At 39.8% G+C, this 21,435-nt stretch overlaps 1 protein-coding gene across 7 annotated transcripts in view; it reads right to left on the bottom strand.

Moving 5' to 3' along the window:
• Positions 1 to 21,435, bottom strand: part of FCHO2 (FCH and mu domain containing endocytic adaptor 2) — a 106,906-nt gene that overhangs the window by 23,147 nt on the left and 62,324 nt on the right. For 2 of the 7 annotated variants that reach the window (XM_075078506.1, XM_075078502.1), the window contains exons 11-17: positions 20,819 to 20,843; positions 6,704 to 6,758; positions 4,160 to 4,338; positions 3,568 to 3,582; positions 3,147 to 3,171; positions 2,385 to 2,427; positions 1,601 to 1,695 (exon numbers count right to left, since the gene is read on the bottom strand). In XM_075078506.1, the coding sequence (XP_074934607.1) occupies positions 1,601 to 1,695; positions 2,385 to 2,427; positions 3,147 to 3,171; positions 3,568 to 3,582; positions 4,160 to 4,338; positions 6,704 to 6,758; positions 20,819 to 20,843 (437 nt within the window). Of the gene's footprint in view, positions 1 to 1,600; positions 1,696 to 2,384; positions 2,428 to 3,146; positions 3,172 to 3,567; positions 3,583 to 4,147; positions 4,339 to 6,703; positions 6,759 to 20,818; positions 20,844 to 21,435 lie in introns of all 7 variants that reach the window. The other 5 variants (XM_075078508.1, XM_075078504.1, XM_075078509.1 and 2 more) reach the window with 3 other exon arrangements.

Raw genomic sequence — 21,435 nt, 5'->3', positions numbered from 1 at the left:
AGCAATACACAACTGGATACAGTAACAACAGGTTATCCTTTGCCTTCCTCTCCAGAGGAAGCATCACTTCTTTTCAGCATATTCTGGTAATACATATCTATATATAATTTATCCTTAAAAATGTTACAGATTTGTAATCTTGACTGGTTACCTAAGTGAGGAAGAGACAATCTAATGATTTCTGTAAGCTGGATTTTTTTTAAAAAATATAACTTTTGAGGAACACAAATTTGCAGTGAAAAAGTAAGTTCCACTTAAACCCTGAAGAGTTATGTAGCAATGTTAGTTACTGCTAAAAGGACATTAAGGCCAAGAAGAATTAACACTAGTTGTGCAGAATTCCCTTATTGATACACATACTCTTCCTTACTATTCTTCAATCTGTATGATCAAGCACAGAGGAAAACAGCTAGAAAGCCATGACTATGAACACAGAAGTGAGGTCTGTTATAATTTTTCGAATACGAATACCTAGCTAAAAGAAACTGAACAATTCTCTTCTCAGGCATGTGGGAAGAGTCTCTGCATTAAGACAACAGGGATTGGAAAATAGATACGCAGTAGGTAGACTGACAAGAGCTATGGAAACAGCCTGTCTGCTACTGTTACTAACTAGTAAATTCTGCTTTAAATCCCCTGAGATAATCAACATAAATAATTTGAAAACTTTTAGTAAGCAGGTCCTAATGTGGCCATAATATCTGTTTTTGTTTCGGTCTCTCCTTCCTTTTTCTCAACTAGTTTCTCAGCATCTCTGGCTCTCAGCCTCAACACACATACTTACTCATATGCTATTTTGCCTCCCTATCCTTCACTGTCTTTTGAATGTAACAACCAATATTGACTAATTTTGTGATCGCCCCCTTCAAAGACCAGGTTTCAGGAAAGCCTGCCAGTATCATGCCCACATTAATATCCTCCAGAATCTTGCACGCCACAATTCCCACACAACATCTGCCCTCCCCCTCCACCTCCTATACTCCTCAGCCTACCCTTTTCCTCCCAACACCCCAGCTCTCAGATGGTGGCAGGAACTCCCCCATAATTCTAGTCTCAATCCTGCCATTTTTATCCTGCTCCCTTTGGCTTACACCTCCAAATGTCCTAACAGAATCATGGTTTCCTGCAGAAAAGTTCCTCACAGCAAAGCTCCGTGGTGCCTTTGCACTACATATCTCAACAGACTTTACTGGAAAGCAGAAACCCATCCCTATTCACAGTGCAAGCTTAGCTTGTCTCACAGTTGCTGTGACAACCTCCATTTAATCTCCCAGTCCAACCAGCTGAAAAAATAGGATTATACTCTAGATGGCGATAATTTTTTTTTGAAAGAGAGAGAAGGTGATAAAAAAAGGCGTTAAAAAAGGGCAGAAGCAAGATAGAGTTTTCCTAATGTTTCTAGTGTTCCCTTTTCCACCTTGCCCCCTATACATACTGCACCCTGGTACACTGCACCCTCAATTGGGTATCACTTATAAGATAGTATACTGCTTTACAAAATTCCTTTATTTCAGTAGTCAAAGCATGTCGCCTTGCAACAACTAAAAAAGCAAGAACAGAACATCCTGAAGTGTATAAAGGAAACTATCAAATATTTTACCTGAGGAGGATGAGGATGCCAAAGAAGCTGAAGAGGAAGATTCAACAGAACTGTTGAAAAGTGGATCCCATGCCAGGAGGTCACTGTTCCCCTTTCTATATTAAAAGTGACAATTGGAATACAAATGAAAGATGTATATATTCATAAAAATGAAAATACAACTTCAGTAGTAGTTTGAGAATATAATAAATATGATAAATTAGATTAATTCTTCTTGAATAGTTAGACTGCATTCAAAAATAAAAAGTACTTAAAAATTGCAGGTCAAGGAACTGGTTTACACATGAGGAGACTATCTGAACTAACACCTTGATACGAGTTAGTGTGTGGACATACTTCACAGTGTCAGTTAAACGACTGTCATTTTCAAGGAGACATACATCTTCAAATGCATTTATTTCAGTATATACATATATAAGTAATATATACAGACCTGTCCAAATCTGCGGCTTGTAATCTTTAACACTTTACTATGGAACACTACTGGATAGAGACTAAACCTGTCTTATTTAAAACCTAAGATTTTAATAAAAACCAATATTTTGTAATCATGTGATTGTAAGTATCAATTGAGACAGATCACAATGAAGCAAATGCACTAGAAGGGCAAAACGAACAGAAATTTCCACTGTTACATAATTACTCCTTAACTCTTATTTTGCAATAGATGCCCTGCTTATAATAGCGGTCATCTGATATTTCCAATGAGTTTCCAAGTTTTAGATCAAAATGAGACCAAATTCCTGCAAAAGTGCATTTGATAGAATTTTAAATTTTAACTTACTCATTAGTTGGAGCAGAAAGCTTTGATTTCGTTAACTCTTCACCTAAGCAAAAGACACACTATTATCACAAAGCTGTGACACTCTAAAATAAAATTTCAGCTTCATTACAAAAAGATAATAAATACGAACAGCTGCAGTTTGAAACTAATTATTAAGATGGAAAGAGAAAATGCATTATTTCTGATAATATAAATTCAGGTACTCCTGAAATACCTAATAGGAGAGGACTACATTGAGCAATGCATTTTGGGAAGAAGTGTTGTTCACTTGAAATTTCTTCTTTGTATTATACTGTTTACATCAATATTATTCTTTAGCAAATCTAGCTTGGCTTCCTTCTCAGAAAAACCCTACAGGATCGAGACTAATGCTCTGTTCTCCATCTCCATGGCCACATTTTATATGTTTGACTATAAAGCAGAGAGAGTGCTTTGCTGGTTTGTGGATCAAACTAAACTTGAGTGGGTGGAAGGGTTTTAAGAACTTGCATAGGAGTCTTTTCCATGGGGTCCACCCTTTGGCTCTTGGATGTGTTCCTCGTCACTGTCACAGACAGCCTCATCTGTTTCCCAGAATAGGGAACAGCTGAGTATATAGAAAAAGAAGAGGTATCTAGAACTGACAAAAGAAATATTTTTTTCTATTTAAAATACAGCTATTTAAGAAGCTCATGTCTTTGACAAGTCAAAAAAAAAAAATCTATTTTCACGCTATATTAAAAACTAATAGAAATAGACTAAAAGTTAAAGATTCACACTTACTGGATGAATTTCTCTTAATTTGTGCCTGAAACAGGAAAAAAAAATAGGAATAAATTATTTTACCAATAGTCAAATAAAATGCTTAATAGTCCCAGGATTCTTATTTCCACTCGACTTTCTATGAGATACTTTGCTTTCAATGCCAGGCAAAACATTCTGAGCTTGCAAAAGACCAGAACACAAGCCAGGACAGAGCAACCAGTGCACACCCACCACACCAGTGAGAAAAGGCAGGAATGAACACTGTAGAGCTGACAAAGAGAGCAGTATTACTAAATCCCTTTACAGGGTGGGGTAGTAAAATTAAAAGAGCTTATATATCACAGAAACATTGCTAAGATTTTACCAATAACTCCCCTCACATACTACACTTACTTGGTTTTAATCTAAAAATGTGAATAAAAAGCCATTCTGTACTTACAGGACTGTGTCTCTGCTTTCAAAATGTGGGGAAAAAAGAGAAAAATCATCGTGATTATTTTAATGCTATGCACCATATTTTCCTTAAAATCAGAGCATTCTAATTCTGATCTGAATATTGTCCTAGCATACTTTAACACTATTTAGCTGTAATATCATATCATGGTATAAAGGATCATTCTGTGGATTGGCAGAATACATCAAAAAAGTTGCGCTGTAAATGTTACATGTACCCACATTACATGATCTGTTTTAAAGATTCGTATATTATTGAATACTAATTAGTAAACTATGTTAAAAGCCATGCTCAGCTAACTCTACAATGTATTCACAGGTCTTGTGGTGGCAACAGCAGAAAGACAAGGACTAAGCACTCCCGAGACTCAAAGGATAGTTGAAATCTGAGAAGGGAAAATTACTTAATGTTACACTGCAATAAAGTGTACCAAAGATGACTCAGTGCACAAGAAAAAAAGAAACATTGAACTTGAATCTAGAACAAATTCTGAACAGTAAAATATATGTTTACACTAAAGATTCTTTAACACTTTTCTCTTCTACACATTAAAAATACAAGGAACAAAAAAACTTACAGATATTGCTGGAGAAAGAGTGATGTTCCCTATAGATACTTTTAATTCATCCAAGGAAGGCATGGTATATTGAGAGCTATTATTTGGCTGGACAGGTTTTATTTCTATATGGAACCTCCTGGGTTCATCATCTTCAGAGTCAGAATCATTGGATGAATAGAAATGGTTTTCTTTGGCATGTTTCTCTCAGTTAAGGTAGAAATATTAAAAATTCATCTATTTCATAATTATGTTGTTCAAAATGCTCACATTTGTGAACATCACAGAAACAATGCTGCCTAACCTCTTTGTGCACTAATACAGACACTTCAAATATATCCACTGTCCAACATACACAACTCAGATTTAAAGTTTAGTTTTTATATTCAGCCTTATAATGGTATTCTGTTCCAAAAGGCACTATGTCATATAGTCATATGCCAACACTGCATAGTTGCAGGCATCAGGATAAATTAAAGATTCTACAGTAGCAACACTTCTGCATGTTAAATTTATGATTTGAGACTCAACCAGGGATTCTAATACATGCATGAAAAATGTAGAAATTCCTTTAAACCAAGTGACGGAAATCCCTAGCCTTTTTAATTAGCAGTGAAATACTCATGGTACTTTTACCAAACATTAACAGTAGACAAAGCAGCAGCAGCGGCAGCTACCATTACTTGCCTCTTTTGCAAAGTGGCACTGAAAATTTTGCAAGAAAGGATGCCAGATACACAGAAGGCTGCACAGTAAACCGAACAATGTCAGCTGCTTAAAGCATTGTCATCCTTGGCAAAAAGGAATCACAACAACTCAGCCCTCAAAATAAGTGAAATATACAGATGAATTTAACTGGTTCTTTATATACATAGGAGCTGCACGGGAAAAAAAAAAAACCTCAGAAAGACCCATGCTAAGTCTTAAAAGATGCATTTGTTTCAACAAGAAAGAATTTGAAAATTTTCTTCTACTCAAACATAAGTTTCATACCACCTAGGGGGAGCATACATATTCTATACCTTGCTTTTGTTATTTTCTCTTGGAAATATGCCAGTCATTTGAATTAATTATCTTCAAACTATTCCCTGACAAAAACTAAAACCTTAACCCTGAAGATATTCCAAATTCATTTCAACTCAAAGAATGCCTGAACTGTGGTGAGGAAAAAGTCAAATGTCTTCATCCTATAGTCTATCTGTCCCAAAAGTGGTTCATATCTAGAAAAGAAAGTTTCAAAGACAAGTAATTTTTCATTTCATCAAAAGATCTCATCTTGGAAGTTATCATCAAGTTTCAAGATTCATTTCCTACGAATGAGGCAGCTCTTGTACAGTGCTTTTCCAGCACTTAAGACTGGACTTATTACAACCGCCATTATGGTAAAATAATATCCTCCAACAAATCACCTCAAGAGTTCCCATCAATAGAATAAATATCCACTCTTGGAGGCTAAGGGAGTGAAAAGAGGAAGGAAACTGAATATTCCTGAACCTGGTCAAGATTCTCAGAAACTGAAATACCTGGCTGACAGGGACTGCAAATCACTGAGCTTTTTCACTGAATGTATGGCCTGTTCTGTTGTTTCACAACAAAAAGGATAATGTAGAAAGGATGTCCAGATGGATCATTTACAAAGCATGAATGTTGTTCACTCCTCTCTCCCTTTCATAAATATACACAATGTGTGAAATGATACCCCTCTCAGGACTGGATAAAAGTCTTTCACTTTTATATCAATTCTGCAAATGGGAGATAACATGATCAGCTTTTATCTGTACAGGAATCTTCACTGGGGCCAACAGAGGCATATTCTGCAAAGCTGATGAAAACAGAGCTATCTTGCTAACATATTAGGCTTGCTTAGGTCTACAGCAATTATTCCCAGCTCTTACGTAGAGCTTCCCTCTGTTTTGGATGGGAGGTAAAAAGAGGACAAGAATTTTTTCCTTCAAAGGAAGAGCAGAGAAAAATCATGAATCTCCATAAAAAATGATTCATAACAAAACGCTATTATGCATAGCAAAGCTTTCATTAAAAATACAATAAAAGCTAGAAGGAACAATTAGAACAGCATGTTTAAGTAACAGAAATTCTATTTCTAGACTGCTGGAGCTCCCAATCTTCTTAATGGCATTATAAAAAAGTGGGAGGGTGCAAGTATAGAACAGATAACCACTCTGTATGCTTAAAAAATAGTTTACAAACCTTACAGATTCTGAGAGCTTATCAAAAAGGATCTGCATGGTCACCTTAAAGCTTTTGTTCAGGCTTTTTTTGTTTTACTTTGGCTTTTTACTGTCAGACAAAGAACATCATCTTAAGGTTCCCAAGACATATGTATAAGATATCTGATCTAATCTTTAACATTTGCACACACACAAAATCAAAGGTAGACAAAATTTTCTATATTTTGTGAAAGCTATGAACATAAGTATACAAGGTTGCAACATTAGCATAAACATCATTCATCTTCCTTTACGTAACACTTTAATCAGTACTTCCTCTCTCCAAAGAAGTCTAATAGCATCAGATAACCTTGCACAATAATAAAGGAAAGGATATCCTGTGTTGCTTCTGGTTTAATGCTGTATCCTTCATCGTCAACATCAGGAATGTTCTAATACAAAAGAAACCAACAAAAATTATGACATTGATTACAACAGCTCCTGAAAGTCATTGTTATTCACCATTAATTATTACAGATATCTCAAGTTATAATCTGTAGTTCACAAGTAGCATGACAAGATACCTCAGAAGGAATAGAACAAAACAGCCTCCAAATGTCCTATGAAAACTAGCAAGTTTGCATGCATTTGCTTTTACTGGTACCTTATCAAAAAGGTCAGAAACGAACAGAAGCGTTTTAGCTTTACTGTTGAGTATTAAATAAGCCTACAATTCTCTTAGCCCCAAATATTTTCCCAGTTTCTATGTGTCTCAGCTGAGCCACGGGAGGTTCGGATGGTGCAGGAACAAAACCTTTCCTAAGTACCAGCCAAAATTTCAATATGTGAGTAAAGGCATTCCAGGTTACACAGGTTGCAACTTCCTCTCCCCCCCTTGAAAAGGCAGCAAGCCTGCACTGTTGCTTCAGCAAAGAATATTCACACTAATTAAAAGGCACAGAAGAAACTTAAATACAAGTGCTCCAAATCAGGTTCCAAAGTTTTCCTTTACTGTGCTGGTTTTGGCTGAGAAGGGGTTAATTCTCCTCACTGTGGGGGTCAGCTACCTTTCCAGCTTCCCGCGCTCTGCCGCGTGGCGTGGCAGGGGGGGCTGGGAGGGGCAGGGCCATGGTGGGGGCGGCTGACCCCGACTGGCCAATGGCAGGTTCATTCCATACCATGTGACACCATGACCAGTATATTGAGGGGGGGCAGTGGCAGCGCGCAGGCGGCGCGGCGTCGGGTCGGCGGGCGGCTGCGGCGCGTGCGGTTTGTTCCGGCGGTTCGTTCCCCCTCTCCCCTCCCTTCCCCCTCCCCCGGGGCTTTGCGCCTCTCGTTGTTCTCCTTTACATTGCATTTCTACTGTTGTTTCTTTTAATTTTCATTATTAAACTGTTCTTATCCCGACCCACGAGCGTTACCCTTCTGATTCTCTCCCCCATCTACTGGTGGGGGAGTGAGCGAGCGACTGTGTGGGGCTGAGCTGCCGCTAAACCACGACAGTCTTTTTGGCGCCCAACGTGGGGCTCGAGGGTTGGAGATAACAACAGCTGCTGGTCCCAGCACCATGTTGTCCTTTTTGCAGTTGGTGTTAAAAATCGGTGTTGGTTGTTTGAGTCTGCTGTGTTCTGCTGTGATTAGTAATGTTTTGCCTACGAGATTTGTTATACAAACACTCGTTTTCAGCTTTATCTGGTATTTGGGGTTTTTGCTGAAACCGTTACTGTACTTCGGATACCACCTTGTTGAGGCAATTAGCAATTATACCTCCTCCTCTGAGAGATTTTATATGGAGGAAATACAGAATAATACCTTTGCAACTTTGTTCTATGATGTCTGTGCCTTTGTTACAACAACGTTTTTGTATCTTGAACATCCTTGGGTGGTTAAGGTGCAGTCATTGTTAGTTTTTGGGCATGTTGTTTTGGTTTTGACTAAGCAACTTAAGAATATCACCCAGAAATCTGCCCCGAGGCTTGATAGTTACGAGTGGCAGGGCATGTGGGATAGCATGGGCAAATACCTAGGGCAGTGGGCACCCCCAGTGTTTTGGAGTTTCACCCCCGAGCAAGTGCAGAATCCTAAAAAACTAGTAGAATATTTGGAGAAAGTATGTTGTTACGCTGGGAACTCCAGAGAGACACAGATAACTGCAACGTGCTGGGGTCTGGCCCATGCATACCGAGCCCTGCTCAACAGTATTCAGTGCCCCCAGGGGGAAGAGAATGTCTCTGGATTGAAATGCAAAGTGACTGGCACTGTAGACAATCCAGCCCTGACAACAGGCACTGCAGCCACTCAAACCCCCACAACAAGTACCGGAGCTAGCTCAGAAAATAAACCCGTACCAGTATCAGTTGCCCCCATACATAAGACGAAATATTGGAAGCGGACATCAACTCGTTTAGAACGGGATGATGAAGAACCAGGGCCATCGCGGGGAGAGGAGGGAGAAGTAATAAATGAAATAGAGACCACCCGATCCCTGTCCTTAAGCGAGTTGCGAGATATGCGAAAAGATTATAGCCGTCGTTCAGGTGAGCACATTGTCACCTGGCTGCTCCGATGCTGGGATAATGGGGCCAGTAGCCTGGAACTAGAGGGAAAAGAAGCCAAACAATTGGGATCCCTTTCTGGGGAAGGGGGCGTTGACAAAGCAATTGGGAAAAAACCACAAGCCCTCAGCCTCTGGAGGCGACTCCTGTCTGCAGTGAAGGAAAGGTATCCTTTTAAAGAAGATGTTACATATCGCCCAGGAAAATGGACAACTATGGAGAAAGGCATCCAGTATCTCAGGGAATTAGCTGTGTTTGAGGTGATTTATGGTGACCTGGATGATCAACGGTCATCCAAAGATCCAGATGAAGCCGAGTGCACACGACCCATGTGGCGGAAGTTTGTACGGAGCGCACCATCTTCGCATGCAAACTCATTGGCAGTGATGTCCTGGAAAGATGACGAGACACCAACGGTGGCAGAGGTGATAGATAGACTCCGGGATTATGACACAAATATCTCTTCCTCGCTTGTCTCTGCTGTGGAGAAACTATCCCAAGAGGTTCAGCAACTCAAAGAAGATCTGTCCTACTCCCCACCTCGACAGAGCAGTGTCTCAGCTGTTAGGAATAAGCGTCCTTTGGCTCAAAGAAGGGGATACACACCACGGGCCACCCTATGGTTCTACCTGCGTGACCACGGAGAGGACATGATGAGGTGGGATGGCAAGCCTACTTCGACCCTACAGGCACGAGTACATGAACTGCAAGGAAGAACAGTCACTCAGGGAGGCTCTTCCAGGAAAGCTGCTGCTCCAGTTTCCAGCGAGCAAGTCCCCAGACAGAGGAGTAGAAGCGCAGATTTTATTTCTAAGTGTAATAGAGGGACTCCTGATTCACATTTACAGGAAGTGAGTTGTGACTGCCATGATCAGGACTAGAGGGGCCCTGCCTCCAGCCAGGTGGAGGAAAGGGATAACCGGGCTTACTGGACTGTGTGGATCCGATGGCCTGGCACGTCCGACCCACAGGAGTATAAAGCTTTAGTGGACACCGGCGCACAGTGCACCTTAATGCCATCAAACTATATAGGGGCAGAACCCATCAGCATTGCTGGAGTGACAGGGGGATCTCAAGAGCTAACTGTATTGGAGGCCGAAGTGAGCCTAACTGGCAATGAGTGGCAGAAGCACCCCATTGTGACTGGCCCAGAGGCTCCGTGCATCCTTGGTATAGACTACCTCAGGAGAGGGTATTTCAAGGACCCAAAAGGTTACAAGTGGGCTTTTGGTGTAGCTGCCTTGGAGACGGAGGAAACTGAACAGCTGTCTACCTTGCCCGGTCTCTCAAAGGACCCTTCTGTGGTGGGGTTGCTGAAGGTCAAAGAACAACAGGTGCCAATCGCCACCACAACAGTGCACCGGCGGCAATATCGCACCAACAGAGACTCTCTGATCCCCATCCATAAACTCATTCACCAACTGAGGAGCCAAGGAGTCATCAGTAAGACCCACTCACCCTTTAACAGTCCCATATGGCCAGTCCGGAAGTCTAATGGAGAGTGGAGACTAACAGTAGACTATCGTGGCCTGAATGAAGTCACTCCACCGTTGAGTGCTGCTGTGCCAGACATGCTAGAACTTCAATACGAACTGGAGTCAAAGGCGGCCAAGTGGTATGCCACAATTGATATTGCTAATGCATTCTTCTCAATCCCTCTGGCAGCAGAGTGCAGGCCACAGTTTGCTTTCACATGGAGGGGCGTCCAGTACACCTGGAATCGACTGCCCCAGGGGTGGAAACACAGTCCTACCATTTGCCATGGACTGATTCAGACTGTACTGGAACAGGGAGAAGCTCCAGAACACCTTCAATACATTGATGACATCATTGTGTGGGGCAGCACAGCAGAAGAAGTTTTTGAGAAAGGTGAGAAAATAGTCCAAATCCTTCTGAAAGCTGGTTTTGCCATAAAACAAAGTAAGGTGAAGGGACCTGCACGAGAAATCCAGTTCTTAGGAATTAAATGGCAAGACGGTCGTCGTCAGATTCCAATGGATGTGATCAACAAAATAGCAGCCATGTCTCCACCAACTAGCAAAAAGGAAACACAAGCTTTCTTGGGCGTTGTGGGTTTTTGGAGAATGCATATTCCAAATTACAGTCTGATCGTGAGCCCTCTCTATCAAGTGACCCGGAAAAAGAATGATTTCAAATGGGGCCCTGAGCAACGACAAGCCTTTGAACAGATTAAACGAGAAATAGTTCATGCAGTAGCTCTTGGGCCAGTCCGGGCAGGACAAGATGTAAAAAATGTGCTCTACACTGCAGCCGGGGAGAATGGCCCTACCTGGAGTCTCTGGCAGAAAGCACCTGGGGAGACCCGGGGTCGACCCCTAGGGTTTTGGAGTCGGGGATACAGAGGGTCTGAAGCCCGCTATACTCCAACTGAAAAAGAGATATTGGCAGCATATGAAGGGGTTCGAGCTGCTTCAGAAGTGGTTGGTACTGAAGCACAGTTGCTCCTGGCACCCCGACTGCCAGTGCTGGGCTGGATGTTCAAAGGAAACATCCCCTCTACACACCATGCAACTGATGCTACGTGGAGTAAATGGGTTGCACTGATCACCCAGCGGGCTCGAGTAGGAAACCCCAGTCGCCCAGGAATCTTGGAAGTGATTATGGACTGGCCAGAAGGCAAAGATTTTGGATTATCACCAGAGGAGGAGGTGACACGTGCTGAAGAAGCCCCACTGTATAACAAACTGCCAGAAGATGAGAAGCAATATGCCCTGTTCACTGATGGGTCCTGTCGCCTTGTGGGAAAGCACCGGAGATGGAAGGCTGCTGTATGGAGTCCTACACGACAAGTAGCAGAAACTGCTGAAGGAGAAGGTGAATCGAGCCAGTTTGCAGAGGTAAAGGCCATCCAGCTGGCCTTAGACATCGCTGAACGGGAAAAGTGGCCAGTGCTCTATCTCTATACTGACTCCTGGATGGTGGCAAATGCCTTGTGGGGCTGGCTGCAGCAATGGAAGCAAAGCAACTGGCAGCGCAGAGGCAAACCCATCTGGGCTGCCACATTGTGGCAAGATATTGCTGCCCGGGTAGAGAAACTGGTTGTAAAGGTACGGCATGTGGATGCTCACGTCCCCAAGAGTCGGGCCACTGAAGAACATCGAAACAACCAGCAGGTAGATCGGGCTGCCAAGATTGAAGTGGCTGAGGTGGATCTGGACTGGCAGCATAAGGGTGAACTATTTCTAGCTCGGTGGGCCCACGACACCTCAGGCCATCAAGGGAGAGATGCAACATACAGGTGGGCTCGTGATCGAGGGGTGGACTTGACCATGGATATTATTGCACAGGTTATCCACGAATGTGACACATGCGCTGCAATCAAGCAAGCGAAGCGGGTAAAGCCTCTGTGGTATGGGGGACGATGGCTGAAATATAAATATGGGGAGGCCTGGCAAATTGACTATATCACACTCCCACAGACCCGCCAAGGCAAGCGCCATGTGCTTACAATGGTAGAAACAACGACTGGCTGGCTGGAAACATATCCTGTCCCCCACGCCACTGCCCGGAACACTATCCTGGGTCTTGAGAAACAAGTCCTGTGGCGACACGGCACCCCAGAGAGGATTGAGTCAGACAATGGGACTCATTTCCGAAATAGCCTCATAGACACCTGGGCCAAAGAGCACGGCATTGAGTGGGTGTATCACATCCCCTATCACGCACCAGCCTCTGGGAAAATTGAAAGGTACAATGGACTGTTAAAAACCACACTGAGAGCAATGGGGGGTGGGACATTCAAGCACTGGGATACACATTTAGCAAAAGCCACGTGGTTAGTCAACACGAGGGGATCTGCCAACCGAGCTGGCCCTGCCCAGTCAGAAATCCTACATACTGTGGAAGGGGATAGAGTCCCTGTAGTGCACACAAAAAGTATGCTGGGCAAAACAGTCTGGGTTCTTCCTGCCTCTGGCAAAGGCAAACCCATTCGTGGGATTGTTTTTGCTCGAGGACCTGGGTGCACTTGGTGGGTGATGCGGGAGGATGGAGAAATCCGATGTGTGCCTCAAGGGGATTTGATTTTGGGTGAAAACAGTCAATGAACTGAATGGCACAATGTGAACTGCTATATAATATTGTGTGTCACCTCTGTGTTGTATCAATGATATCAGAGTACGAGCCTCCCAACCCATGGAAGATCAACTATGAAACAAGCCGTGCAGCAGTGATGGAACGATGACTGACTCGGTATGCAGCAACCCAACGCCACACACCGTCTCTCCCACCCGGAAAGACTGATACAACAGATGGAGCCCAGAGTCATGGACTGCGTGAACTCAATGGACATTTTAATGGACATTTTACAGGGAAGATCCATGAACTAAGGGAATGATGTCTGTGTATTATGTTAAAGGATGGGAAGGGGAGGGGTGGTGGTTGGTACGGTTGTATTGCATCATATGGGACCTGGGCATGGTGTAAGTGGTATGGAATAAGGGGTGGAGAATGTGCTGGTTTTGGCTGAGAAGGGGTTAATTCTCCTCACTGTGGGGGTCAGCTACCTTTCCAGCTTCCCGCGCTCTGCCGCGTGGCGTGGCAGGGGGGGCTGGGAGGGGCAGGGCCATGGTGGGGGCGGCTGACCCCGACTGGCCAATGGCAGGTTCATTCCATACCATGTGACACCATGACCAGTATATTGAGGGGGGGCAGTGGCAGCGCGCAGGCGGCGCGGCGTCGGGTCGGAGGGCGACTGCGGCGCGTGCGGTTTGTTCCGGCGGTTCGTTCCCCCTCTCCCCTCCCTTCCCCCTCCCCCGGGGCTTTGCGCCTCTCGTTGTTCTCCTTTACATTGCATTTCTACTGTTGTTTCTTTTAATTTTCATTATTAAACTGTTCTTATCCCGACCCACGAGCGTTACCCTTCTGATTCTCTCCCCCATCTACTGGTGGGGGAGTGAGCGAGCGACTGTGTGGGGCTGAGCTGCCGCTAAACCACGACACTTTACACACCTCCAGCACCATCCTCGATTTTCAAAGTTAATATGCATCTGGGAACTTCTGACTAGTTTCATTTTTCAGTTCTTGAGGCAATTAAATATAAATTGAAGAGAATTATGTTAAAATCATTTAGAAGGCTTAGCTAAGCACTTAGTTTAATAAAAATTTCTTTGGGGCAAAGAGAAACAGGTCTCTAATATAATAATCTAAATTTTTAGAATGTGCAAAAAATCCACACTCATGTATATTATATATAAAGGGATAAACTTGGATACGCTGATGCCTTCACCATTCAGAACAGAGAAGCCCACTCATGGCTTTGTACGCATAGTTAGTCTATGTGAACTGCTCAGATGCCTCAATAATTTTACTACAAAAAACCACAACCCAACTGTCTTCAAAATGTATTGACTTCACCATTAATAAATATTTTATAAAAATAGCAAGATTCATACAAAAAGTGATGTATTCTAGTGTAGCAATCAGTTTTTTACTACCAGAAAGTAGGTATTGGAAGGCAGTTTGTCTAATAGAGTAGTCAGTCATATATGTATACATATATACATATATGACATATAGAAATATATACAAAATATACCTTGCTGTTTTAAGTCACAAGATGTAATAAAATGACTTACACTGGAGACTGCAAGTGGATTAGCAAGGAACCACTTGACTTCGCCTAAAATTTGAAGCCAAATTTAAAGAAAGATTCACTTTGAATACATTTTGAATTACAGAGGAAGCAAAAACATAAAAATGTAGTTGTCCCTCTATTCCTTTTACAGATACCACAGATGGGATGTCTGATATTTTACTAAGAAAGATTCTCCTCTGTACAGCTCTCTAAATCTAGCGGTTCTGAATTAAATGGAATTAATTTAAACATAGATCAAACTTCCTGCTAAAAAGAGTAAGAAATACAATCCTGTATAGGAGATGTAATACTGTACCCAATTAAACAGTGCATCATACTAAGGTAAAAAAAAAATCTTTAAGCTTAAACCTTAAAATATGGAACTTACAGATGCAATTTCTTTAATTACTTGTAAGATCTAGACTTCACTGTTATTTGATTAAAATAATAATAATAAAAAAGAACTGAACAACAACAACAAAAAGTAGGAAGAGTAGGATCACACGGTCCACTACCTTAGCTCTACTTGCTCAAATCAGTGTTCTTAGCTACGCTTGACCTCAGGCTGACCTTGTTTATATACCAAAAAACACTAATGAAACTTGACATCAAAGTAAACAGAACAAAAACATATTGCTAGAGGGTAGGTAGATTTTCCTACAATACTACAACTTCCGCATTCTGGAATTATTTTAGTTTTCACACTAGGCAATTTTCAATAGATCAGGATCATTCATGGTTAAGATAAGTTGAAAACCAACAAAAATCTTTAAATATACAACATTTAGTTTTTTCTCCAGCTAGGCCATATATGTAAAGGATATTATTACTGGGCACACACACCATGCACAATAGAGCAAGCAAATCTGACTATTTTGACATAAAATTGTGAAAGACCTTAGTTTGCAGAAGTTATTTTCATTGCATTATTTTTAATTTACTGAAAAATCTCTAGGATAAAGTAAAGCATTAGAAATCACTAAAATCTTGAAGTTCTTAAAGTATTACATTTCTTTTTTAATATTTTGATGTTAGTTATTTCCAATCTTGCAAAGATATTTGAATCATCTGCTCCTCAGCAAAGGCACTTTACCATGTAGCCTGTATTCATAACTTCAGACACAAAGTCAAAGTTAATACGTACATAACGGGATGGATGCTTTACAGCTTAACTTCTGAACACAGGAACTGAAAGATTCCTTACCTCTTTTTCAGCAGGTCTACATTACCACTTTTTTCTAACATTATGCAGAAAACATAATTTGTACTTTTTTCCCCCCAATTTCTAAAATTTAAATATATGTAATTAAAACATTTTACTCTACAGTGTATACAGAGTCAAAAATAATCTGCTTCATATTTCCAGCTTTGTCAATGGTTCAGATTGATTTTGTAACAGTTTATGATCATTCTTAAATACCTTCTGCTTTCATTAATGAGAGACTGAATTTATATTTTTGTGTAAACCAACAGGAGAAAAGGGTGAAAGAGATACTTAATGTACCCTCATATTGACAAAGACAAATTGTGTCACATACAAGCAAAATGGTACCTCAAAAGTCTTACCTACAAGGTAAGTAGTGATTTCAAAACATTGTTTTCAATATTTTGAATGGTTGAACAGGTGAATGGTTCTGCTTTCTGAAGCATCAGAATTTTATTTAATAATCCACATTTTGTAGCAGTGGTAGAGGACACACCTATTCACAAGCCTGATGTTAATGAAGGTATTTACATTTACTTGACTAATTCTTACTCCCTTTTCCACACTCCTACAGTTACAGAACTTCACGTTATGTTGTGGACAGTGAGTCTTTTAAGTAATCAGGCACACAATACAGACAAGACCTGATGTGCCTACCATGCTGATCAGAGTCAAAACCCACAACCTTCATGTATACATGTCATTTTTGAACTTCAAGACAGAGGAAGATGATCTTTGCAAACGGGTTTCTGTAACAAGTAGTTATTAATATGATGGGGGTGAAGGTCTGGTCTAGGCCCCTCCCAGACACCTTATTTGTGTGCATATAGCTCATTATGGTTGTGAATTTAACTCTGCAGAAGTAATTGGAAAGGTGGACTTCCTTGGAAGAAGGCTTCGTGTACTCAGAAGTTCTGTTAAGCAGTTAAACATATAGCTATAAAACCTCTGTGTTTGCAGGTGCAATACAACACATTAGTAATTAAGGTATTATACAGTTTTAAATATACATTAAAAATTTAGGGCTTATGTCTTTGCTTTAGTACATTCTGCAAACTTTCTGGGGTGAACGATTTTTTAAAGTAAAAAAAACCATAAAGGCTTAATGAATATCAAAGTAAAACTGCCTATACAAAAAGCATGAGGACTAAGTATTCTATTGCCAAAACTTCTTGAGTTCTCATGAACACTTTGTTGCAGTTTTCTTGCTGTCATCCACAAGCAATGGAAGAAGCCACACCATGACCATGTCATTGTTTCCTCTGGGCTACATACAAAGGACAAGAGAGGAACATGTGGAGCATATTGCAGTCCAGCTACTTCGTTTGGTCCTTCCTCGGCAACTTTAGCACTGCTTACAGGTTGGTCATCGTTCAAGAAGCAAAGAACCTTCACTACACTTCAGCTTGATTTCTGTTTTCTCTTCTCCTGGGATATCTACAGTGGTTATGAAAGCTCCTTATCAGGTTTTCCTCAGGGTATGCTTCAAGATAAAGTGCAGCTGAACAGCACACTCTTTTTCTACCAGATGAACTTCCTACCATTTTACTGAACTGGACTGACTTCTTGTAATGCAGATGAGGACTGAAGTGAACTCAAAGTGAGCACTTGAAGCTCACAGCCTGGAACAAGAGAAAAAAGAGCCTCTCTGCTTTTGACATATTTGAGATGTAGATTTGACTCAGGTATATCCTTAGCTTAAGACAGGGATATTACATATTATCAGCCTCCTCTCCTTAGGGTGCCTACTAACCCAAAAGACGTGGAAGAAGAGAGTAGCCAGTCAGTTTTTTCCATTGCCAGAGGTGCAGAAAGAAAGAAAAACAGGCATTCAAAGTGCGTCGGTCTTGTGCTGTGAATACAAACCCTCATACTGTGTATCAATGGCAGCTATTCAAAACACGCCAGAACTAAACATTACAAATACAAATAAGGAAAAACATTTGAATTTCACTAAATATAAGGTTACACTTGTGTTCCACTAATGAGAGATTGATGGTTCCAATCTCAATCAGCCCCCAGCAATAAAAATGGTGTATAATTCCGTACAACCATAATTATGCCACATTCATACGTAAAGAGGTTAATGAAAAGTTTTGGATGCCTTGATATATATTAGTTTGCATTCCAGTATCCTATGAAAAAAGTTTCAGCATTATGTTCTGCGCATCTGTGGCTCCCTTCTTAATTACTTTTGAACTTACTGGACAATTTCAAATGGATTTGACAGACAGAATAGAGGACTCAAAGATAATTACATTACTACAGACTTCATGAAAATAGGCAGTCAAGTAGAAGGAGAGCTGCAAGTATCCCAACAAAGGGGAAGGGTTGCAATCCAAATTCAGATCCTACTGGACACAAGTGGAATCTTGCAAATGCTTCTCCAATACTAAAGTTTCTATTAGAGCTCGTATCTTCCTACAGACCACCCCTAGAGACATAGCAAACCCATGGGAAACAAGACAATTAGATCTGCCTTTAGAAAAACAAACACATACAGAGCCAGGCTTCAGTTGCTATCTCTTTCTAGTGTACACATAGTTAACTTTCCACTTTTCTTATTATCTTAATGGATATTACATGTGCAGGTTGACATATAACAACACAGGAATTTTATGTCTCATGACATACTGTCATCTATATTTAAAGAGACTGCCTATTGAAGTTGTCAACCTTTTTAACAAATACCAGTTCTCAGTTCACAGCTGCCTTCCTACTCATGAGCCCAGACAACCCTCTTATAGCAGTTACTGAAAATATTGATAAGAATTAACAATTTATTTGTATGCATCACATTTTCCTATACATACAACCTGGCAACTGTAAAAAGGATGAGTGTAAGTGGATGGTTTGCCACAGACAAATTTGAGAACTTCCACTTTGGTATGAAAGACATTTTCTAGGACCATCTCACTGTTTTAACTTCTGGAAACACAGAATACAAGTTCAAATACACTGCATTATACATTTTGGACTAGTGAGAAGGCCCTAATGGTATTGACTACACACTGTACATTCAAAGATCCACAATATGATGTAGAACTGGCAAATAAAGTGTTGAAGTCAGTTCTTATTGGGTCCTTAACTTCTAAAATTTCAATATATTACCTCTGTGCTTATAAATAATTATAGAGCGGCTACCTCTTACATTCCTTTCACACAATTAAAATTATTGACAAATAAACAAAAGCCACTTTCTAAAAAAAGATCATGTTAATAATATAAAAGCCAGACAGATTTTCTGTAAGTGACCAAAGCCGACCAAAATCATAATTGGGACACCTTAAATAAGTTGAATTTTCTGAGGGATGGTCCTCAGTATTTTCTAGCAAACACAAATTATAATTGCTTTCCATTTTTTTTCGCCAATAATACTTTTCCAAGTTGATTTTCTTGAAATATGCAATTTATTGCAAAGATCCATACAAATCAAATCCTCATAGAGATAACAATATAGATGACTATAACTATTTAGATAAAGTTTGAAAGATTAAACAGAAAGCAAATCATAAAGTTAAAGACAAGAAAAATGTAAAGACATTTGAAATGGGACCTTCCAGAGAGGACACAGACCTTAAAATGAAATGAATCTCATCTATGGTATCCTGCATCATTTTTCATGAGAGTGACTGTAATGGCTTGTGCTATTAAAGCACTCCACCATTTAGAATAATACTGTTGCTTGTAAAAAGAAGAAAAGATAGACCGAATTTTAAATTCCAAATGCAGTCATAAAATGTTGGCCATTAAAAAAAAAAAAAAGAGAATCCAATGAAACTATTAGTTTTGTTGATGGACGCTATGAAAGTGAGGTCTTTTTTTTAGCCAAATATAAATTATATCTAGACAGAACAATTAATTTAGATGATCATATGGTGAGCCTCATGCAGCCAGAAAGAATGTCAGACACATTTACAGTTGGATTTTTTTAACTAATTATTTTAAAAAAATATAGACACCAAAATAAGCAAAGGAGAAAATAAACATTGCAAGTCAAACACAGTTGTGGTTCACTCCGATGACTCAATCTGAACTGTCAAAAGATATTATTTCCATGAAAAGCCTGATAATTATAGGCATAATTCTGAAGTTACTTTACTTCAAATGTACCCAAGTAAAGAAATTTGCTCTAAATCAAGCTGACTTTGCACAGGATAAAAGAACTGTCTCGATGATGTTTACAAGGCTGTTCTTACACATATAGTTCTATTATGTGGCAAAACTTACTTTTCCTTATCTAGAAGAATGATTCTACTAGATTTTTTTTTAAACAAAGTTTCTCAGAAGAAGTTTTAATATCAGGTACTAAAACTCCTAGATATTAAATGCAAAGAAGAAAACCCACAAAATAGGTGAACTTGGACACTTAAATTGTTTAATACAGTTGGCATCTAAATAAGTGAACTGAAAAACTAATAAGTTGACAGAAAATAATTTAAACTATTCTGTAAATTATTCCTTACTGTAACTATCTATAGGGAGCTGCAATCTCTGTTACACATAATTCAAGACAACGCACATGTTTAAATAAAAAGAAAAGGCTCAATTAAGGAAAGAGAAAAGCATTAACATACCAGTTAAATTTGCAACTGCCACTTATTTGAATTTATAAAATAAAATTGTAAGAAGTATCACAGATCAAACTGACAGCAATAAAAAACCGGGCATTAATAAAGTGCATCTAGAGATACTGCATTCAAAGCCGTATTTTAAAAAGTATATTCCTACACCTTATTGCCAGGGATAAAGCAGAACCCCATTGTTATTAGAAGGGTTTCTCAAAGGAAACAGTAGTAAGCAGAGGAATATGATGAGGCAAAGTTGGGTCTACAACGAACCAAACCTTCTTCTTATGTAGAATCTATTAGCCTAGCAATTTAAACTATTAACTTGAAAAATGAAGTAACAAATACTAGCAATAAAAACACCTTAAGACCTAAAATGGTTAGGAAATATATTACTGACGTATATTTCTATATACTGCTAAAGATTATGTACTGAGCAAAATTAACATTTCAACTATTTTATCAAAACACTAAATCCTCTATCAGTTAAACAATGCATTGCAGAGACTGTACATAAGTTAAGTTTCATCAGATTGTAGTGCTTGACAATATTAACATATGCATTCGTTTTGGAAATAAGTTTACTTACAACTGAGTCTGCATCTGGACACTCCCTATTAAAAAAAAGAAAATATACAATTATAAAAATGCACAGATTATTTTATTCATATGGTTCTGGTACTTCCTTTAATATTTTCAATTAATTTGAAACATTGCATTTGACCCTTTTGCCTCTCAGACTCTGTTAAAATTTTCACACTTAAAAATCCACGATCAACTGCATGAGATTTAACTGAAAGCTGAAAGTTTATGCTCAAAACACTGCAGAAGAAAAGCTCAAAAGAAAAGCTGAAAAAGCAAACTCACATCATAGTGGGGGAAGTTGGGTAGAATCAAGGGAAGCCACAAGTACCAAGCTGTATTCTGGATTAATATACTTTAAGAATCAGGTGTCTGTGGTTGATGTGCACAGTGAGTAGAAGTCACTAATCTTAATGAAACAGTCCACATGCAGTTGCAAAACATTTGGATGATAATCAGTTTCTGAAGAAACTAAGACTATTCGTAAAGGAATTCAGACTATTCTTAAAGGGATTTTGGAATTTCATTCTTATTTCATGTTTGTCAAGCACAGTTGTGGTCATGCACTAGAAGATGCCAGAAAAAAATACTAGAGTCCACCCCTAATAAGCACTTTAAAAAAAA

The sequence above is a fragment of the Phalacrocorax aristotelis genome, chromosome Z (assembly GCF_949628215.1).
Source record: "Phalacrocorax aristotelis chromosome Z, bGulAri2.1, whole genome shotgun sequence".
Taxonomy (NCBI): Eukaryota; Metazoa; Chordata; class Aves; order Suliformes; family Phalacrocoracidae; genus Phalacrocorax; species Phalacrocorax aristotelis.
The sequence above is the reverse complement of the archived record's forward strand: the minus strand, read 5'-3'. Positions and strand labels throughout refer to the sequence as shown.